This window comes from Myotis davidii, unplaced genomic scaffold, assembly GCF_000327345.1.
Source record: "Myotis davidii unplaced genomic scaffold, ASM32734v1 scaffold290, whole genome shotgun sequence".
Classification (NCBI taxonomy): Eukaryota; Metazoa; Chordata; class Mammalia; order Chiroptera; family Vespertilionidae; genus Myotis; species Myotis davidii.
Window position 1 is genome coordinate 1,995,485 of NW_006285049.1, and position 16,522 is coordinate 2,012,006.

At 56.1% G+C, this 16,522-nt stretch overlaps 1 protein-coding gene across 1 annotated transcript in view; it reads left to right on the forward strand.

Annotated features, from left to right (window-relative positions):
• The window catches only part of COL2A1 (collagen type II alpha 1), a 35,736-nt gene that overhangs the window by 4,017 nt on the left and 15,197 nt on the right, over window positions 1-16,522 (forward strand). The window contains exons 2-20 of the mRNA XM_006755570.2: window positions 463-539; window positions 1,621-1,682; window positions 5,720-5,926; window positions 7,335-7,351; window positions 7,539-7,571; window positions 7,676-7,708; window positions 7,805-7,858; window positions 7,994-8,095; window positions 9,016-9,093; window positions 9,724-9,768; window positions 9,868-9,921; window positions 10,335-10,388; window positions 11,106-11,159; window positions 11,523-11,576; window positions 11,708-11,761; window positions 12,058-12,102; window positions 12,619-12,672; window positions 15,592-15,636; window positions 16,084-16,137. Of these exons, the coding sequence (XP_006755633.1) occupies window positions 463-539; window positions 1,621-1,682; window positions 5,720-5,926; window positions 7,335-7,351; window positions 7,539-7,571; window positions 7,676-7,708; window positions 7,805-7,858; window positions 7,994-8,095; window positions 9,016-9,093; window positions 9,724-9,768; window positions 9,868-9,921; window positions 10,335-10,388; window positions 11,106-11,159; window positions 11,523-11,576; window positions 11,708-11,761; window positions 12,058-12,102; window positions 12,619-12,672; window positions 15,592-15,636; window positions 16,084-16,137 (1,176 nt within the window). The remainder of the gene's footprint in view (window positions 1-462; window positions 540-1,620; window positions 1,683-5,719; window positions 5,927-7,334; window positions 7,352-7,538; window positions 7,572-7,675; window positions 7,709-7,804; window positions 7,859-7,993; window positions 8,096-9,015; window positions 9,094-9,723; window positions 9,769-9,867; window positions 9,922-10,334; window positions 10,389-11,105; window positions 11,160-11,522; window positions 11,577-11,707; window positions 11,762-12,057; window positions 12,103-12,618; window positions 12,673-15,591; window positions 15,637-16,083; window positions 16,138-16,522) is intronic.

Below are 16,522 nucleotides of genomic sequence, written 5' to 3' on the forward strand. Positions count from 1 at the left end.
GTCAAGGAAGCCATGGCCCAAGAGGAGACACTGGGATCAGTGGTTCCAACCCTCATCTACCTCCATCCAGCCTGGACAGAGAGTGGCAGCGTCTCCTTAAACCATGGAACTTCTTTCCCTTTCCAGCCAGCACACTTGCACACAAGTGAAGTTCTGCACACTTGGAATTCAGAAGTTTCAGATCATGGGGGGATGGGGGTGGGGGGATGCCTGGAGTCCCCGGTGGAAGCCTGCAGCCTGGGGAGGGGGGTAGAAGCAGGGTCTGCCAACTTCCTGGAGGAAAGTGCTGCAGAAACCCTACTGCTGAGAAGGGGCGTTCTGGCTAAGTCAGGGCTCAATTCTGAGTTTCGTGCAAGTTTGTATTTGCCTGAAGTTCTTTGGGGGGAACCTACAACCCTGGGACAGAAAACTAGCTCCTTCAGAGGAAGAAGTCCGTTGGGGGCTTTTCCTCCCTCTTATCAGAGGCAGCAGGAGCCAGGCGAGGAGCACAGCCGAGCCCTGGGGCTGAGGAGCCAGCGGCGCTCACCAGGGAAGGTGAGGTGAGGTGGGAAGCGGAGGGCCAGGGGGCCAACTAGGAAATTCTGGCATCTCCCTTGGCTCACGGACTCGGTCCAGCTGGAGAGGCCTCCTCGCTCCCTGGACGGGGCTGCAGAGTGACCAACTGTCTCTGGCTGGAGCTGCTCACCCAGGGCGGCAGCGCCCACTCCCCCCGGACACCGGAGCCGGGCCAGGAAGAGCAGACACCACGTCTGAGCCCGGAACTAGACAGTCCCCCACCTCGGCAGCGTGCTCGGTTTAGTCTCGGCTTTCTCCGTCCTCTCTGGCTCCTCCATCCCCTTCCCAGGACCTGCCTCCGCCCTCCCCCACCTCACACAGGTCCCCCTCTGTGCTGCTTCACGCCGGCCCCTTTCCTGGCGGTCCTCCGGCCCACGTCTGCCCGGGCTCCGGAGGAGGCTCTTTCATCGCCTAGCTGGATGGGGGAGGGGCTGGGGGGCTGACTTCTGAACATCCAGGTGGGAGCCCGGGGCCAGGTACCCCGGAAAGGGGCCCCCAAACTTGACCCTGCTTGCCAGTCTCTACGATTTAGGGGTCCAGATACCTTCGTGGGCTCCCCTATCGCCCGACCCCCCACGCCCCCGCAGTCCCAGGTCCCAACGCGGTGCCCCCTCTACCTCCCGCACTGCTCCTTTCTACCACTTTTCCCTCCTCCTTCCCAAGTCTTTCCAAAGTCTGGGGCTCGCGGCCTGGGCCTCTGCAAACCCCCCCGCCCCTCCAATCGGGCAGCACTCCGAGGGGAGGGGCCGGAGCCCCCCTCCCCGACTGTGGTCGGAGGGAGCAGCGCCGCAGCCCCGATGGGAGGGGGAGGACAGGGGCCGGCTCTGCGCCCCGCCCGATCAGGCCACTCGGCACACTGGGGTGGGGGGCAGGAAGCCGGGCTGGCTGAGAGGGGGGTCCGGAAATTATTAGTAGTTTAGTAATGTAGCTATGTTTTTATTGATTTCAGAAAGAGAAAGGGAGAGAGGGATAGAAACATCAATGAGGATCATTGATCATCTGCCTCCTGCATGCCCCCTACTGAGGATCAGGCCTGCAACCCGGGCATGTGCCCTGACCTCCTAGTTCACTGGTGCTGCTGACGCTGCTCGTCGCCGCTGTCCTTCGGTGTCACGGCCAGGATGTCCGTAAGTCGCCCAAGCCCCTGCCCGCCGCCCTTCCGTGCTGCCCGTCCGCACCCTCCTACCTAGACCTAGCGGGTCCCTGCTCTGCTGGAGCCCGCGGGTCCGGGTGGGAGCGGCTCCTGGGGTCACAGTGAGCCGACTCGGGCGCAGGGCTCAGAGCTCGCCGAGTGGAGGTCTGCAAGGCAGCGGCTCCGTCCCGAGTCCTCCAGGCGGGTTACGATCAGAGGCTTGTGCAGGTCCCAACTCGGCCTCGGGATATTAATTAAGCAAAGTGTCGGGTTGGAGAGGTTTGCGCACAGACTTAAGCGCGCTCCTTTTCACCAGTGTTGATAATGAGGAGCACACGCACACATCTCGCCTCCTCGAAGCACTCAGAGTTCAGCAAAACAGGTCGTGGCCCATCGTTCTTAGAAGTAGGAGAGAAAGGACTGGCGAAGGAGCCAGCCAGCGCCAAGGGGTGGACCTTGCAGTCTTGGCCTGGGGTTGGTCGCTGGGGGGTTCAAAGAGGAGGTAGACAAAGGAGATGCTCTGAAACTGGTGGCTGAAATCCGAGGCCACAAAGAAAGGCTTCGGAGAGGCGCTGTGCGACCTCAGCGCCCCTCGCGGCTCCCTCCCCCTCCGCGCTGGCCGGAGCAAGGTGCAGCCCTCTTTCGCATCTCGGCTTTCCCCCTGAAACTTCCCAGAAGAGAGGCCATCTGAAAGGTGATAACATTCCAATCAGACCGTGCTTTTCAAGCGCCCCTGGAAATAGCGCCCCCTCTCCGCGGTCTTCCCCCCTAAACTCCCGAGGTACTACAATGAGTTACTTTTCTGTTTCTGAAACTCACCGAGCCAGGCTGCGTGTGTGTGTGTGTGTGTGTGTGTGTGTGTGTGTACACGGTTGGTCGATTGCTATTTCAACCCAATATAGTTAGAGAGAGATGGCCGTTTTACTGGTTCAAAGGCGGTTCGGCCCGCACCGTGCCATGGCCTTCTTCCGCAAAGTCCTTCAGTCTGGGATTATATTCAGGACAAACGAAGCCTGGAAAGTGTATTAGGTAGAGAGACTTTTTTTCCACGTGTTTGGGCACGTTTCCGACGGCTGGGATTCCAGCCCTGTCTTTGTATGTTACAGACTGTAAATCAATCGCAGGGCAACCTTTCTTTTTTTGGGGGGGGAGGGAGTCAAAGTCCCTCGAGGAGGCTGTGTGCTGTCTCGTCTCCCACCAGGCTGTCCCCAGAGATGGTTCTTTAAGGCTGCGGGCCTGGGAGGACTTTCCGCTCATTAGAGTGGCTGACCCAGGCGGGGGCAGGACCGGAGCCGCTGCGCAGCCGCAGGAAGCCTGGGCAGGAGGTCCTGGCCAGGTGTTGTGTGGTGCGCTAGTAAGTTGGCCGTGCGCTCTGGGGCACCTGTTGGGATACGGTGTCTTTACGGTGTCATGTAAATGTAGGACTGATTATATTTTGTCTTAAATTTACATGAACACACCCACAAAGCTGTTTTCTTGATTGACCTCTGCCTTAGTGCACAAAGGAATTAGCTAGGTGACTGTAAAATAATTCCCAGATTCTCCACCCGGTATTGGAGGCGCTCACTTAAGTGGCAGAGCTCTCACCGCCGCCGCTTCCTCGAGAGGGAGTGAATTCCACAGTTTCTTGGGCCCAGCTCTTCCAGTCGCTGCTTCTCCCCCGCAGGGAGAGTGCATCCCAGTGGCTGATTTCGCGCCCCGGAGTATCCCAGCTCCATCCCCCCATCCCCTATGGTCGGCGGGCGGACCTAACTATTGGACGCGGGGAAAGGCGCAGTCGGCGTGAACGTCAGGAATGTCAGAAACCTGGAGCTCGGGCACGCCCCTCCTCCCATCTTTCCAAGAGTTTGAGAAACTTATTGGCGGTGGCGTCTTTGACCCACATCTGCATTTCTCAGCCCTCGTCTCCGAAAGTGCTCCTCGGCGAGGGGGAGAGACCTCAATCCTCCTTTGTGAGGCTTGTTTGCGTTGGGAGATTGGCAGCGATGGCTTCCAGATGGGGCTGAAACGCTGCCCGTATTTATTTAAACTGGTTCCTTGCGGAGACCTGTGAATCGGGCTCTGTGTGCGCTCGAGAAAAGCCCCATTCATGCGAGGCGAGGTCCGGTGGGTTCCCTCGGATTCCCCGACACCCTCTCCCACAATGCCCCCCTGTGCCCGCCCGCCGCCACCTCCCGGACTCCAGCCCTGCGCAATTCGGCGGCGGAGCGAAGCCGTTCCCCGAAAGAGGTAGCTTTTTAATTGGCCTGCTACAAAGAATCACTTATGCGGCGCTGCGGTAATGAGCGGAACCCGATCGGGCGCGCCGGGATGCTATCGGCAGCCGTTTGGAACTGCAATTATGGTGGTGCTGGGCTCCTCCGTCCACACCTAGGGGATCCGGTTACCGGGCTGGCTCCTTTCTGGGGCAGTCATTTAATCCCACTTTTCACCCTCCCAGTGTCTGTGGGCGAGCCGTGTCCAGAGCCGCCTCCACAAAGAGTCACCCAGCGGCTCTCACACCCAGGGCGGCCGGGCCCCGCCCCTGCGCCCGCGCATCCCGGCAGCCTTGCCAAGCGAAATTCGATCCGCGTTGGGGGTGCACCTCCCTCTGCCAGCCTTGCCCCTCTTTCTATCCTGGGCCTTCTTAGGTGAGGGTGGGCTCTTCCTTAGTCCGGACCAGAGACCATTAACCTCTCCTCCTTCCTCGTCCCGGCCTTGGGCTTTCTACAGTACCAGCAGTTTTAGGGTGGGTGTGTCCCAGCAGCTTCTGTATATCCCCTGGGCTCCCCCCCCCCACCCCTTCCCCTCCTGATTGTCTTGCCTAAAGGCGGAGAGGATTTCTTCTAGTGGAAAAGAAAAAAAAAAAAGAGGTTTATCTTTAGATTTTCAGAGGCTGCTTAAAGAGCAGGGGGCAGGCCCGGCTCGGTCTCCGCCCACCTGGTTTGTGGCTCTTTCCTATTATTCATCCCCTGCAGCTGCCATTGCGCTGGGGATTTTGATGAGAAAAACAGCGCTGGGCGCTCCCTAGCGCGTGGTGCGGGCTCTTCAGCCCCTGGCGCTCTCTGAGCGCTCTTGTCAGCACAGGTTTCATTTGCAGGGTGGATGCCAGATGGCAGGACGCTGTGGAAGGGACTAGTCCCTCCCATTCCTGGTCTGCATTCTTAGCCCAGGCCAGGCCCTCACCGGTTAATCTTAGCCCAGGCCCAGCATTCAAAGCCCCCTGCCCTGCACATTGGGGTGTTGCCTACGGATGGAGGCAGGGCCTCTCCACGGAGGGCTACAGCGGAGGTCAGCACTGGGAGCCCTTTGGCCCTGCTTGCCTCCCAGGACATTTTATTAGCCGGCTTGGGTCCAAGTGTATTGCTTGAATGGGCCTATCCTCCTCCCCGAGTTGGCCCTAATCCTAATATAGTTTAAAGAATGGGACACGATCCTAATCCTAATGGCCCCTTCTTTCAGCTGCCCTGCCCCATGTCCACAGTGGGAACCTGGCTGTTTATAGATTCTAATTTTTGTGGGTAGAATTTTCTACATTTCTCCTGACTATTAGCTATCCGTGATATTTAGCAAATCCCGACATTCCGAGGGGAAGGCAGAAATAGAAGGCGTGCTGGGGGGAGGGTGTCTCCCTTTCCCCCTCTCGTCTGCCTGCACAGTCCTTGAGTCTCATCTCGTCCTGCTCCCACTCTAATTTGCCGCTGCCCCTCCCCCCCATCATCAGGTCTCATGCTAGAGGCAGGAAGAGAAGATAGTCCTGCACAGTCAGTACACTATTTCCCCCTCCCGCCTTCATTGCTGGCTCCGGATTTTCACTGGTGGATAGACAGCATAGTGCAAGGCATGCAATAAATACTTGTTGACTACATGGAAGAATGAATGATGTCTTAGGAGAACAATTTTCAAGTTCATTATGTTTGGGTGGCCCGAGGCCACATGCTTCAGCATTTGAATGATGTCAAGTTGACTGCAACCTCTTTCTCTTTTTCTCTTCTGACTCCCACCCCCTCCTTCCCTTCGCTCTTTGCTTCTCCTGCTCCACCCTTGGTGCAGAGAAGGCTGGCAGCTGCGTGCAGGATGGGCAGAGGTATAATGATAAGGATGTGTGGAAGCCCGAGCCCTGCCGGATCTGTGTCTGTGACACTGGGACCGTCCTCTGCGACGACATAATCTGTGAAGATATGAAAGACTGCCTCAGCCCCGAGACCCCCTTCGGAGAGTGCTGCCCCATCTGCGCAACTGACCTCGCCACTGCCAGTGGTCGTAATTTATTTATTTCCCGTTCCACATAAATAAATTACTGCAGGTGCAGCAACTGCCTGCCCATGGATGCTGGTTATCCATGGGCCCCAGTGGCTGGGGCTGAAAGGAAAGGCCATTTCTTGTTTGCATGTTGAAACTCGAGTGAGCCTCCAACATTAGAGGGTCCTTCCTTACCTCCCACATATATGCTCCCCAGACATGTGGAAGGACAGGTGTGATTCCACAAAGCGCCTCTGGAATGTCCCTGTGCATTATTAGAGCCACAGTGGAGATCGGACAGTCCATCTGGCCAAGCCCCAGATGAATTCCTCCCTCTCCGTAAGAGGCCTCTAAAGAGAGGGTCTTTCGTGAAGGGAAGCCTCTGCTGGCCGCGGGAGACAGAGGGCAGCCTCCGTCTTTGAGGTGGGAACACGGATGGCAGATGCCTTTTGTTTCTACCTCTTGGCGTGGACGGCCAGTTCAGAAGCACATTAGCAAGAGAAGGAGCAGCTGGGCTCTGGGAGTCCGAGTGGTGAAGGTGGAGATGGGGCTGGGACTGCGTCCTGTGCCTGCACTCTGGTGGGCAGTTGACTCCCAGCTGGAATCAGTGCTGGCGGATGATGTGTGTGCAGGTGACCTCCCCAGTTTCTCTCTTCCCTGCCCTGTCTCCCTGCAGAGGGATGGGGACCCATGTCTAGGCCTCGTGGGTGGCCTCACTGGCCCCTTTCTGTTCAGGTAGAGAAGAAGTTGAAAGGAAGCGAGAGGTGGCCTTTCCTTAACACTGCACCAGCCCTGGGGAGCTGCTCGGGGAAGCTGCTTGTAGGGTCCGGATTCCCAGGTCATTTCTGAGGGGGCCTCTGAGTGCAGTGTTGGTTGCCTTTATTGTTGCTGTTACAAAGGGCAAGAGGTCACTGGTTTGGGGTGGCACTGGCTGCAATGCCCTTTATAACGCCTATGCCCTGCTGTTTTTGTTTTTTGTGCTTGCTTCAAGGAGACCCAGCCTGAATGTAAGACCTTTTTAACTACCTAACTTCCTCTGGGGGGCTTGTGCGGGAAGAGCTTCCGACGCGGTGGGGGAAAGAAGAGACTGAACCTACTGCTTTCGGGGCTTTCTGGGTGGCTGCTTAGACCTTGAGCTCTTTGTTTTCTCTTTCCACTGGCCCCGCTCCATCCCCTTGCATGCTGGCTGCTTTTGAAATAACAAAGTCTGGGTCATCTCTGTTCCTCATGGGACCTCAGCGACCCCAGGATCCCAGTAACTCTAACACCCAGCAGAGGGTTCCGTGGAGGAACAGGAAGCTGCCTCCTTCCTTGGTTGTGTCCTCCTTTGGGTTTGATTCCCTAAAGAGTGTTTGAGGGACAAGAGCTCGTACTTCTCTATCTCACAAGTCTTACATTCTCCTTCTCTATTTGTTTCCACTCGCAGGGCAACCAGGACCAAAGGTGAGGCTTTTTTCTTTTTTTACGTTGGCCTTGCTAGTTCCTTCTTCAGAAGCAATGCTATTGCTCATGCAGCCTGTCACTTCTTAGATGTCTGCAGAGGTCTGTTTCAGAGGGCACCTTGGGCAGGATGTTGTGTTTGGGGCTTGGTGGGCTTGCTCGGCTCTAACCTGAGACTGTCATGTTTTAGGGACAGAAAGGAGAACCTGGAGACATCAAGGATGTAAGTAAAGATTATTCTCACACCACGTGGCTTCTGTTGCTCTCACTGGGTCACTTTCTTGTGGTCCCCTCTAACTTGCCGTTCTGTGGGTCTCTCTTTCACAGATTGTAGGACCCAAAGGACCCCCTGGGCCTCAGGTAAGACAGGGAGAAAGCCATTCCTCTGCCCCTTCCTCGAGTTACTGATCTGCAGGCCCTGGTCTTGCCGTGATCTCAACATTTCTTCGCCTTCAGGGACCTGCCGGTGAACAAGGACCCAGAGGTGATCGTGGCGACAAAGGTGAAAAAGTGAGTAGAGAAACAATGCTGCCAGCCCTCTAAGGCCCCCTACGTGCCTGCCCACCACCTCAAGGGCAGCCAGTGGATAGATGGCTCTTGCACTAACACTGCTTCACATGGGTGCCTTTTTCTCTTTCTGCCAAGGGTGCCCCTGGACCTCGTGGCAGAGATGGAGAGCCTGGGACCCCTGGAAATCCTGGCCCCCCTGGCCCTCCTGGCCCCCCTGGTCCCCCTGGCCTTGGTGGAGTAAGTATCCTTATGTCCCCTTTCTTTAGGATGTCCCTCCAGAAATGTGGCTTCTAAATTGCTACTCACACTTACCTGGCTGGCTCCCAGGGCTGCCAACAGTGTGTACACAGCCTGCCCATGGGCCTCGCCCCCAGGCCTGTAATTTAGTGGAATCACATATTAGGCATGAGACTGTGGCACTAAGGGTTGACTTTTTTCACTCGCTGGGTTTCTGCAAAGAAAGTCTCCAGTTACCTGGCTCCCTGGCGCCTGTACTGTGTGGTCAGTTCTTGGGAGCGGGTGTGGGGTTCGGGGAGATGATGACTGGGCACTTGTCCTTCCCTGGAAGAAGAGTGACCACTGTCCTTGGAAGACATTTATTCTCGGTCCCTGCCAAGTACATTCCAAGCAACTATTCATTCTCATGAAAGAGCCCCACTGAGTGAAGGTGTGTGGCTAAAGTCGTTTTTGGAATCCAACCAATCAACAAATTATGTTACTGCCCAGTTTTTTCAGGTTTGCCATTTTGATGTTTGCTATGTTTTAAATGTTTAAACTTTAAACTCACTGACGCCTACTACATCCCTTCCTAAAATATTTCAAGACCTTGATTTTAGTCTTTTGCTGGGCATTAAAATATTTTCAATATATGTTAACATATTTAATGTTTTAGAATTAAAAATAATAATTTTATCAGATGAAATGCAAATAACTAATACTCTTCCAACAACACTTAATCTTCCAGGAAAATTATTATGCCACTGTCATCTACAATCACATTTCCAAAATGTTTTTCAGGAACCTGATCAGTGCTAGGTTAATCTCCAACAATTAAGAGTTTATCTAAATAGGTTTTTCTACCCAGAGATAGCTTACCTGGCCAAGTAGGAAAAACCTAGGGCCACGCAAGCTCCTAATGTTGTTGGGTTTATTTGCAGAACTTTGCTGCCCAGATGGCCGGAGGATTTGATGAGAAGGCTGGTGGCGCCCAGATGGGAGTAATGCAAGGACCAATGGTAAGAGAAGACACCAGTTCTTTGCAGCCAAAATGGCAGAAGGCGGCCGTTAGCAGAGCCAGAGACTCTGTCAACCTCACTTTTCAGATAATTGCTTAGAGCAGCTCTTCTCCATCCGTTATGTAACCTCGCATTTAGTTAGCCCAAAGCATTTGGTGTTTAATGGCCATGGATGCCAGTTTTAATGATGTGCGGGGGCAGCTCAGCAGAATGAGGATGGAGAGAAGCATATAGGCCGATCTGTTAGAAGGCCAGTTGCTATTGCTTTTGGAATGAGAACTGAAGAATGCAGACAGCAGCCACTGTTCTCCGCATCCACAAGACTTCCAGCAGGAAATCTCAGCCCTGCAGCTCCGACTTGGCACAGGCTAAATGAAACTCAGACTTTAGTAAACATGGCTGCTGTCCAGGAGAAAGCGAGGCCAGCTTTTCTGTCCAAATGGTGCCTATAAATAAAAATGGATCGTTGCGTGGGGAGTGGGAAATGAGAGGGAGCAGCCACTGTAGGCCCCCTGCCCACAGAGTAGCTCCTTGTCCTTTGTCTGGGCTGCTGGCCGGAAGGAGGTGGCACCCTGGAGGCCTCTGGGGGAGCAATTCCAGTGAACCCCCTCGCTTTCTGTCTCAATGCAGGGCCCCATGGGACCGCGAGGACCTCCAGGCCCTGCTGGTGCTCCCGTAAGTACCGGGTCTTCTCTTCTCGGGGACAGCGCAGCTGCTTTCAAGCCCTCGGTCCGTGTGTGGGGGTCAACCTTGGGTTCTCACGTTACTTTTTAGGGACCTCAAGGATTTCAAGGCAACCCTGGTGAACCCGGGGAACCCGGCGTCTCTGTGAGTACCAATGCGGGCCCTCCTCCTGGGGAGTCTCCAAGATGTACCCCTCAGACCCCAGTCCTGTCAGCGCCCCTTCCCACACTCTGCCCTGGGCTTTCCCACAGTGGAGGGTGCAGAGGAGATCCAGACGTCACTTCTTAGCTATGAGGGACTCTGACAGAGAACCAATGGGCCAAGGACCACCAGGGACCCTCTCCTAGCTGCCCCCTTTGGCCCATCGCTGGCCTAGCGGTCTGCTGCCTCCCACTGGGATCTGCCCTGCACCTTTGCTCTCTCTTAGCACAAAGTGAGGTTTTCCTCTCTCCCTTCCTTAGAGGGGAACTAGCTTCCAAAACTACTGTCTCAAAGGTTTGTCCACTGATTCGGTGTCTTCCCCCTTCAACCGTCTCCTAAACCCTCTTCCTTTGCAGGGTCCCATGGGTCCCCGTGGTCCTCCGGGCCCCCCTGGAAAGCCTGGTGACGATGTGAGTATTCCCGAGTGGCTGGATGCCTCTGTGAAAGGCCCGGAGGGTGTGTGCTGGGCAGTGATGGGCTTGGCCCCAGGTTGGGGCATCCGAAAGGGTGAGATTGGTCAGTCAGAGTCTGGGACCCTGTCTGCTGTTTACACTCCTGCTTGCAACTTAGCTTTCAAGTGCCCCAGGGACTGCTGTGGCCTCACTGGGAAGGGAAATAATTAAAACATCATTAGCTCCAGGAAGGGAAATGGAGAAACAAGAGAAGGGAGAGGGAGAACACCAGGGGAAAAGATACAGAGAAGAAAAAACAAAGAAAGAAACGTTCAGCAAGCCAGCATTATCTTAATTGTAAATGAGTTCGGACTAGTCAGCCTGAGTCAGGATGTCTACAAAGGATGAAGAGACAGAGGTGGCACTCGAGCAATGCTTACGATTGGCATTAGAGAGCCAAGTCTCCCCGGGTTAGGGAGCGAGCCCTGCCAGCAGAGCTCCGAAGAGCAGACAGAGAGCCCCAGGGGAAGTGGAGACTGGTAGGGATGGAGGACCTTGCCCACCCAATACATAGCTGTCCCCAAGAATCCTGTGACCTGGGAGAGGCCTTTAGGGAAGTCTGGAAAGTGAAGGAGGTGAGGGAGATGGGCCAGCTGGCGGGCGAAGGCATGGAGGGCTGAGAGGAGAGACGCTGTCTGGACTGTGCCCATCACGCCACCGTGTCTCTTCCTGCAGGGTGAAGCTGGAAAGCCTGGAAAATCTGGTGAAAGAGGTCCCCCCGGCCCTCAGGTGAAGCCCCACCTTTCCCAGCCTCAAACCTCCCCTTTTGCTCATCCAGCTCAGTTAGCTCACTTCCAAAATGAAATTCCAACCATCCCACATGTATCACACCTTCATGCTGGTGATCATGCCAATGATCCTAACATGGGTCCTCAGGGGAGGCCGGGAAACTGTTGTTTCTACCGACTTTGCATGAGATGGGGTGAGGCAGGTGAGGGGGTTCTGGGATTTTCTGAAAGAACGTCTAAGTGCTGGGCTTCTCCCCTGCTCCCAGGCAGTTGAGGCAGTGGTCCTAAACGCTGTCTAGCAGCTCAGGCAGCCTTCACCGGGCCCTTCTGCTCTGTGCCCTGACATCTCCTCTTTGGATTTCAGGGTGCTCGCGGCTTCCCAGGAACCCCAGGACTTCCTGGTGTCAAAGGTCACAGAGTAAGTATCGTGGGTGAGGGTGTTGGAAGGAAGGGATTGCCCTGGGGGAGAGAAAAGCATGTGGGGGCCTGTGTATTTCTTCCTATCCGGATTCCCCAGCAGTGTGACCGACGTTTTCTCTTGTCCCCCAGGGTTACCCAGGCCTGGATGGTGCTAAGGGCGAAGCTGGTGCTCCGGGTGTGAAGGTGAGGACCAGGAAGCGCCTGCGACAGGGCACGCAGGGAGGTGAAGGGAGTCTTGCTTCCCAGTCAAGGAGACACAGTTGAGCGAGTGGAGTCAGGACGTCAGGACAGCTTTGGGGGGGAGCACCCAGTCCTGTGTCCTGATGGACGAAGAGTGCTCGGGGGAATGTCCCTCACAGAGCTGAGGCTGGGGGGTATCAGTGCGAGGCGAGGACCAGAGCTTTCCGCCTCTTCCTTGGGAGTTTTCTTGGGGGGAGCAGTGGGGTCCCAGTCACTGACTGTGTTCATCTTTTTTCCAGGGCGAGAGTGGCTCCCCTGGTGAGAACGGTTCTCCGGGCCCCATGGTGAGTATGAGCATCCCCCGTGCAGGGCCCCAGACACTCAGACACGCCCTCCAGCCCAGCAGAGGCCCCTCCATACACAACACTGTTTCCTTTGTGCAAAGTAGATATTCAACTTTGTAGACTGATCTACATTCTGAGCAAAAAGCAAAATGCATTCAATAGATGATTTGGTCAAGGCTCCACTAACTTTTCCTTGAAATAGCCTAACACACTTTGTGTGCTTGCAGTTTTAAACGTTCTGTTTGGGAGGCCAGTTGTGCCTGTAACCAGGATCCTGGTCAGTATCAGGAGTGCCTGCCTGTTCCTCTGGGCAGACAGACCTTTGGTGTGCTAGACTCCTGGTGGAGGCAGGGAGGCGGAGGCGGGAGGCGGGAGGCAGGCGGGAGGCGTATGCACCTTTACCTGTAGGGCACCTGTGTGCTTCCTCCCCTCCGTGTCTGGGAAGGGCCTGCAGAAGTGATGGCTCATAGTGTTGTTGAGTCAACTAACGCTGTGCTGTCCTGGTGTGTGTTCCAGGGTCCCCGTGGTCTGCCTGGTGAGAGAGGACGGACTGGCCCTGCAGGTGCTGTGGTGAGTGACTGACAAGGCCCAAAGCCACCATTTGCTCTGCACTTTAGAGTCGATGAGGCACTTTCACATGGAGTTACTCCCTTGACTCTCAGAATGACCCTGTGAGGTGTAGGGTACCATCATCCCGCGGGGGTCACTCTGATCTGCCATCACAAACTCCCAGGCTGGGTCTGCTCCCTCGGAGCAGGGGGCGGGCTCTGGGAAGGTGGTGGTGAGGACAGGACTCTCACTTAACCAGTCCGGGTTATTCAGGCGATCCCCTCAACGGCACATACCCACTCCCCGGCCAATCCAGTTTGAATTTATGGACAGAATTAAACTGGCTACAGTGCCGTGCAACTTTTTGTTCTCTGGGTTAACTCAGAGGATGCCCTAGAAAGCGTAGCCATCTAGTATCATCTGACAGAGCCGGTACCCAGGACCCTGCTGCTGCTGTTACTGTGACATAACACCGGCGGCCGGGCCTCCGTTTCACAGGCACCTCCTCTGTGCAATGCCTTACATGCTGGCCTCATTAACCCTCCCCCAGATCCTGTGAGTGGATTCCATTCTTCTCCCCATTTTAGGGAAGAAGAAACCGAGGCACAGAAAGGTTACATAGCCTAAGACAATGCTTGGCAGCCTCAGACTTTGGTGGCCTCCTGTAACCGTGGGCGATGAGAAGCGAGGGGATTTGCAGCCGGAGGGTGCAGGTGCTTAGCGCTGATCCCGGGGCAGTAGAGAGCCCTTGTAGGTGCTCAGTCAGGCGAGTGGTGCGATGAAAGCCGTGTTTAAGAAAGATTATGCTTTCTGTTGACTTCATGCCCCGGCCACCCACGCACTGAGGCCCCTCCTCACCGGTCCGCGCAGGGCTGGCCAAAGTAAACCAGCTTCACCCAGTTGTGCTGCTTTCCAGATAATATATCAGTTTGGCAGAAACTGCTCTCAAAAGCAGATCAGTGGAGTAACCGGCAGCCACGACCCCCATTTGTCACCCAGAGCTGCTGAAGTGCCTTGTCCCCGGGTCTCTTTGTGTGAGGGGATTAGAGAGCGCTGAGCCTGCCAAGAAACACCGCTGCTCCTTCAGATTAGCAGGGCCTGGCTTGTGGCTTTCTGGCCAGGCCCAGAGCCACGGTGGCTGCCTCTGTGTGGGGCAAAGACAAGCTGCATCCCTGCCCCGTTTTCCCTCCTTCCTGGGCACAGTGGGCCCTGCTTCTTGGTCCACCTTTCTGGTTCCGGCCACCACAGAAGTCAAGCAGGCAGGGTGTGGAAGGTTGACAACGTCACATAGCTCCACATGCAGGCCTGGCAGCAAGGCTGGGCCAGGGACTGGGCTGGGTTGGCCTCTGCCTGCTGCAGTCACGTGCCCCCACCCTTTGGGCCAGACTGTGTCTTCCCCCCCCCGGGCTTGCTGCAGGGAGCGCCTCGGAGGCCACCCCAGCTCTGGCCTCTCGGAGCCTCACCACAGCTCCCCTCTGCTCATGCCCAGCCCGGGCCTGTCCTTTGGCCGAGCCTTGGAGGGAGGGTGCCCCAGAGCTTCCAGAAGCAGCCAGGGCAGCCCAGAAGGCACTCTGGCCAATGCTGAGGCTTTATGTTCCCTCTGACAGTTTTCTAAGTCTTCTCTTGCTTTCCTGCATAATGCCAGTCGGGAGAAATGGGGCACAGCCAGGAAGAAGAGCTGAGTCTTATTTAAAACATGAGCTCTCCCCAAACCATCCTTCTTCTGCAGCTTCCGCAGAGAGGCAGAGGCCGGTGGGTGGGGAAAGGTTGCCTTCAGTCCCCCTAGCCCCCTGCCAAGGACTAGGTGCTGGGCCCGGCCCAGCCCAGCCTAACAGGCCTGGAGTTTGGGTGAAAGTTCCCTGGGCCCTGCAGGTCCTTGAAAGATAAACCGAGGGGTGCTCACCACCAACCCGGGGAAAAACCCTCAAAGTGCAGGTCCTAGAGAGAGAGGGAGCCGCAGCCTTGCCTGTCTGTGTAAAGGAGCCTCGGGGGGGGGGGGGCGGTGAGCTCGGATGTGGTCCTCAGGCTGTGCTGGTACCTTGTTCCCATCATGGAGCTTCTTCCTGGGCAGACACCCTGTGAGCATCTTAGTGTCCTTAGGAGCAGGTAGGGAGGGGCCAGAGCACAGAGGCGGCTGGAGTCAACAAGGCCTTGACCGAGGCTTCAGGGGAGGCTCGCCAAGCCCTGGAAGCCTGCCTGCTCTGAGCAGTGGGCGGGAGCATCCCAGTCAAGGTTGCTCCTCGGTTGTTTTATTTTCCTTTGGCTCGGTTCTCCGAATCTTTAAATGGTAACTTGGCCTTGAAAGTGGGGATATTTGAGATCGACACTGAAGTTTAAGGAACGATGGGGCCCTGGCGGGCGTGGCTCAGTGCTAGAGCCTCTGCCTGCGCATTGAAGGGCCAAGGGTTCAATTCCCGGTCACTTACCTGGTTCATTCCCTCCTCCTTCCCCCTCCGAGTTGGGGCCCATTCAGGAAGCAAGTAATCACCAATCAATGTGTCTATCTCACATGGATGTTTCTCTCTTCCCCTTCTTCCCTTCCACTTTCTCTAAAAAATCAATGGAAAAAATATCCTCGAGTGAGGATTAACAACAACAACAAAAGAAACAATGGAACAGCTGGCCAATTACCCAAGTTTTATTGAAGCTGAGAACGAGCTCTCTGGAGCCCCCCCCGCCCCCAAGTACTCATTCACACAGCCACCATGGAGGGGTGCCAGGGCTGCTCCCTCCCATGGGGCTGTCCCCCAGTTCCCCTTTGCTCATGCCCAGCCCAGGCCTCTCCTCTGTCCGAGGCTCCTCTGTCAGTCGCCAGCCTCATGCTCAGCCCTGGGACACCCAGGCACAGCGTTGCCCCAGTGTCTGTGTGGGTGGGCTGTGGGCAGGGAGGGACCGAGGTAGCACTTCTCACAATGTCTGCTTCCTTCTCCTTGCTCACAGGGTGCCCGGGGCAACGATGGTCAACCAGGCCCTGCAGGGCCTCCGGTAAGTTCATTTCCTCCTCGGCAGGTGTGGCCTTGCGGCCCCTTCAGCAGCCCCGTGAGGCTCAGTGCTGTTTGGTGTAAGCACAGCCTTCTCCTGGAAGAGAAGGAATCCTTGCAGGGTGCTCGAGCTTGTGGATAACAAGCTTTAAAGCCATGGGTTGTTTTTTTCTCAGCGACCTTTTCAGCAGTTTTTTGAGGAGGGCTAGATAGGGAGAGAGCTGGGAGGAGTCTGCTTCCTACCAGAGTCTTGCTTGGCCTCTGAAGCCAGGCCGGGGGCACTGGCAGTGGGGACAGTTTTCATCCAGGGACTTTTTAGCCTCAGTGGATGTAGAGCCACGTCAGTACAAAGGTGGGAAGGCGTGGGAAGTGTGGGGGTCGCTCACTCTGGGGTCTGCAGAGATTCTGCCCAGACACGGGATTCACCTCTGTACCCCCTTTCTTCCTCCAGGGTCCCGTGGGTCCTGCTGGCGGTCCTGGCTTCCCTGGGGCTCCTGGTGCCAAGGTGAGTGCCCTGCTGGTTGAGTCAGGAACCCCTTTCCCCATGTCCTTTGCTGATTGCCCCTGGACGATCCCCTTCCCTCCTGAGGAATGTCTCCCACCCCGCAGCTGCTCTCCAAGGAAAAGAGCCAGGCGTTTCGCAGAGTCACCAGCTAGAAGGGAGCGTGAGATGGAAGGATAAGGGGCTGGAGGTACTACAGTTACAGCTTCAGAGAGGGGAAGGCCAAGGAAGGTGGAGAGATGCCGGAGACCTGGGAGGGAGCAGAGACCAGGGATGGGAGGGAAGAAGGCAAAGCTCATCCAGCTCGGGACCCAGAAGAGAGTTGGAGGGACATGGACAGGGGCAGGGAGCCGGTTCCATGCTTCCCTCTCCCGGCTTCATCAGGGCC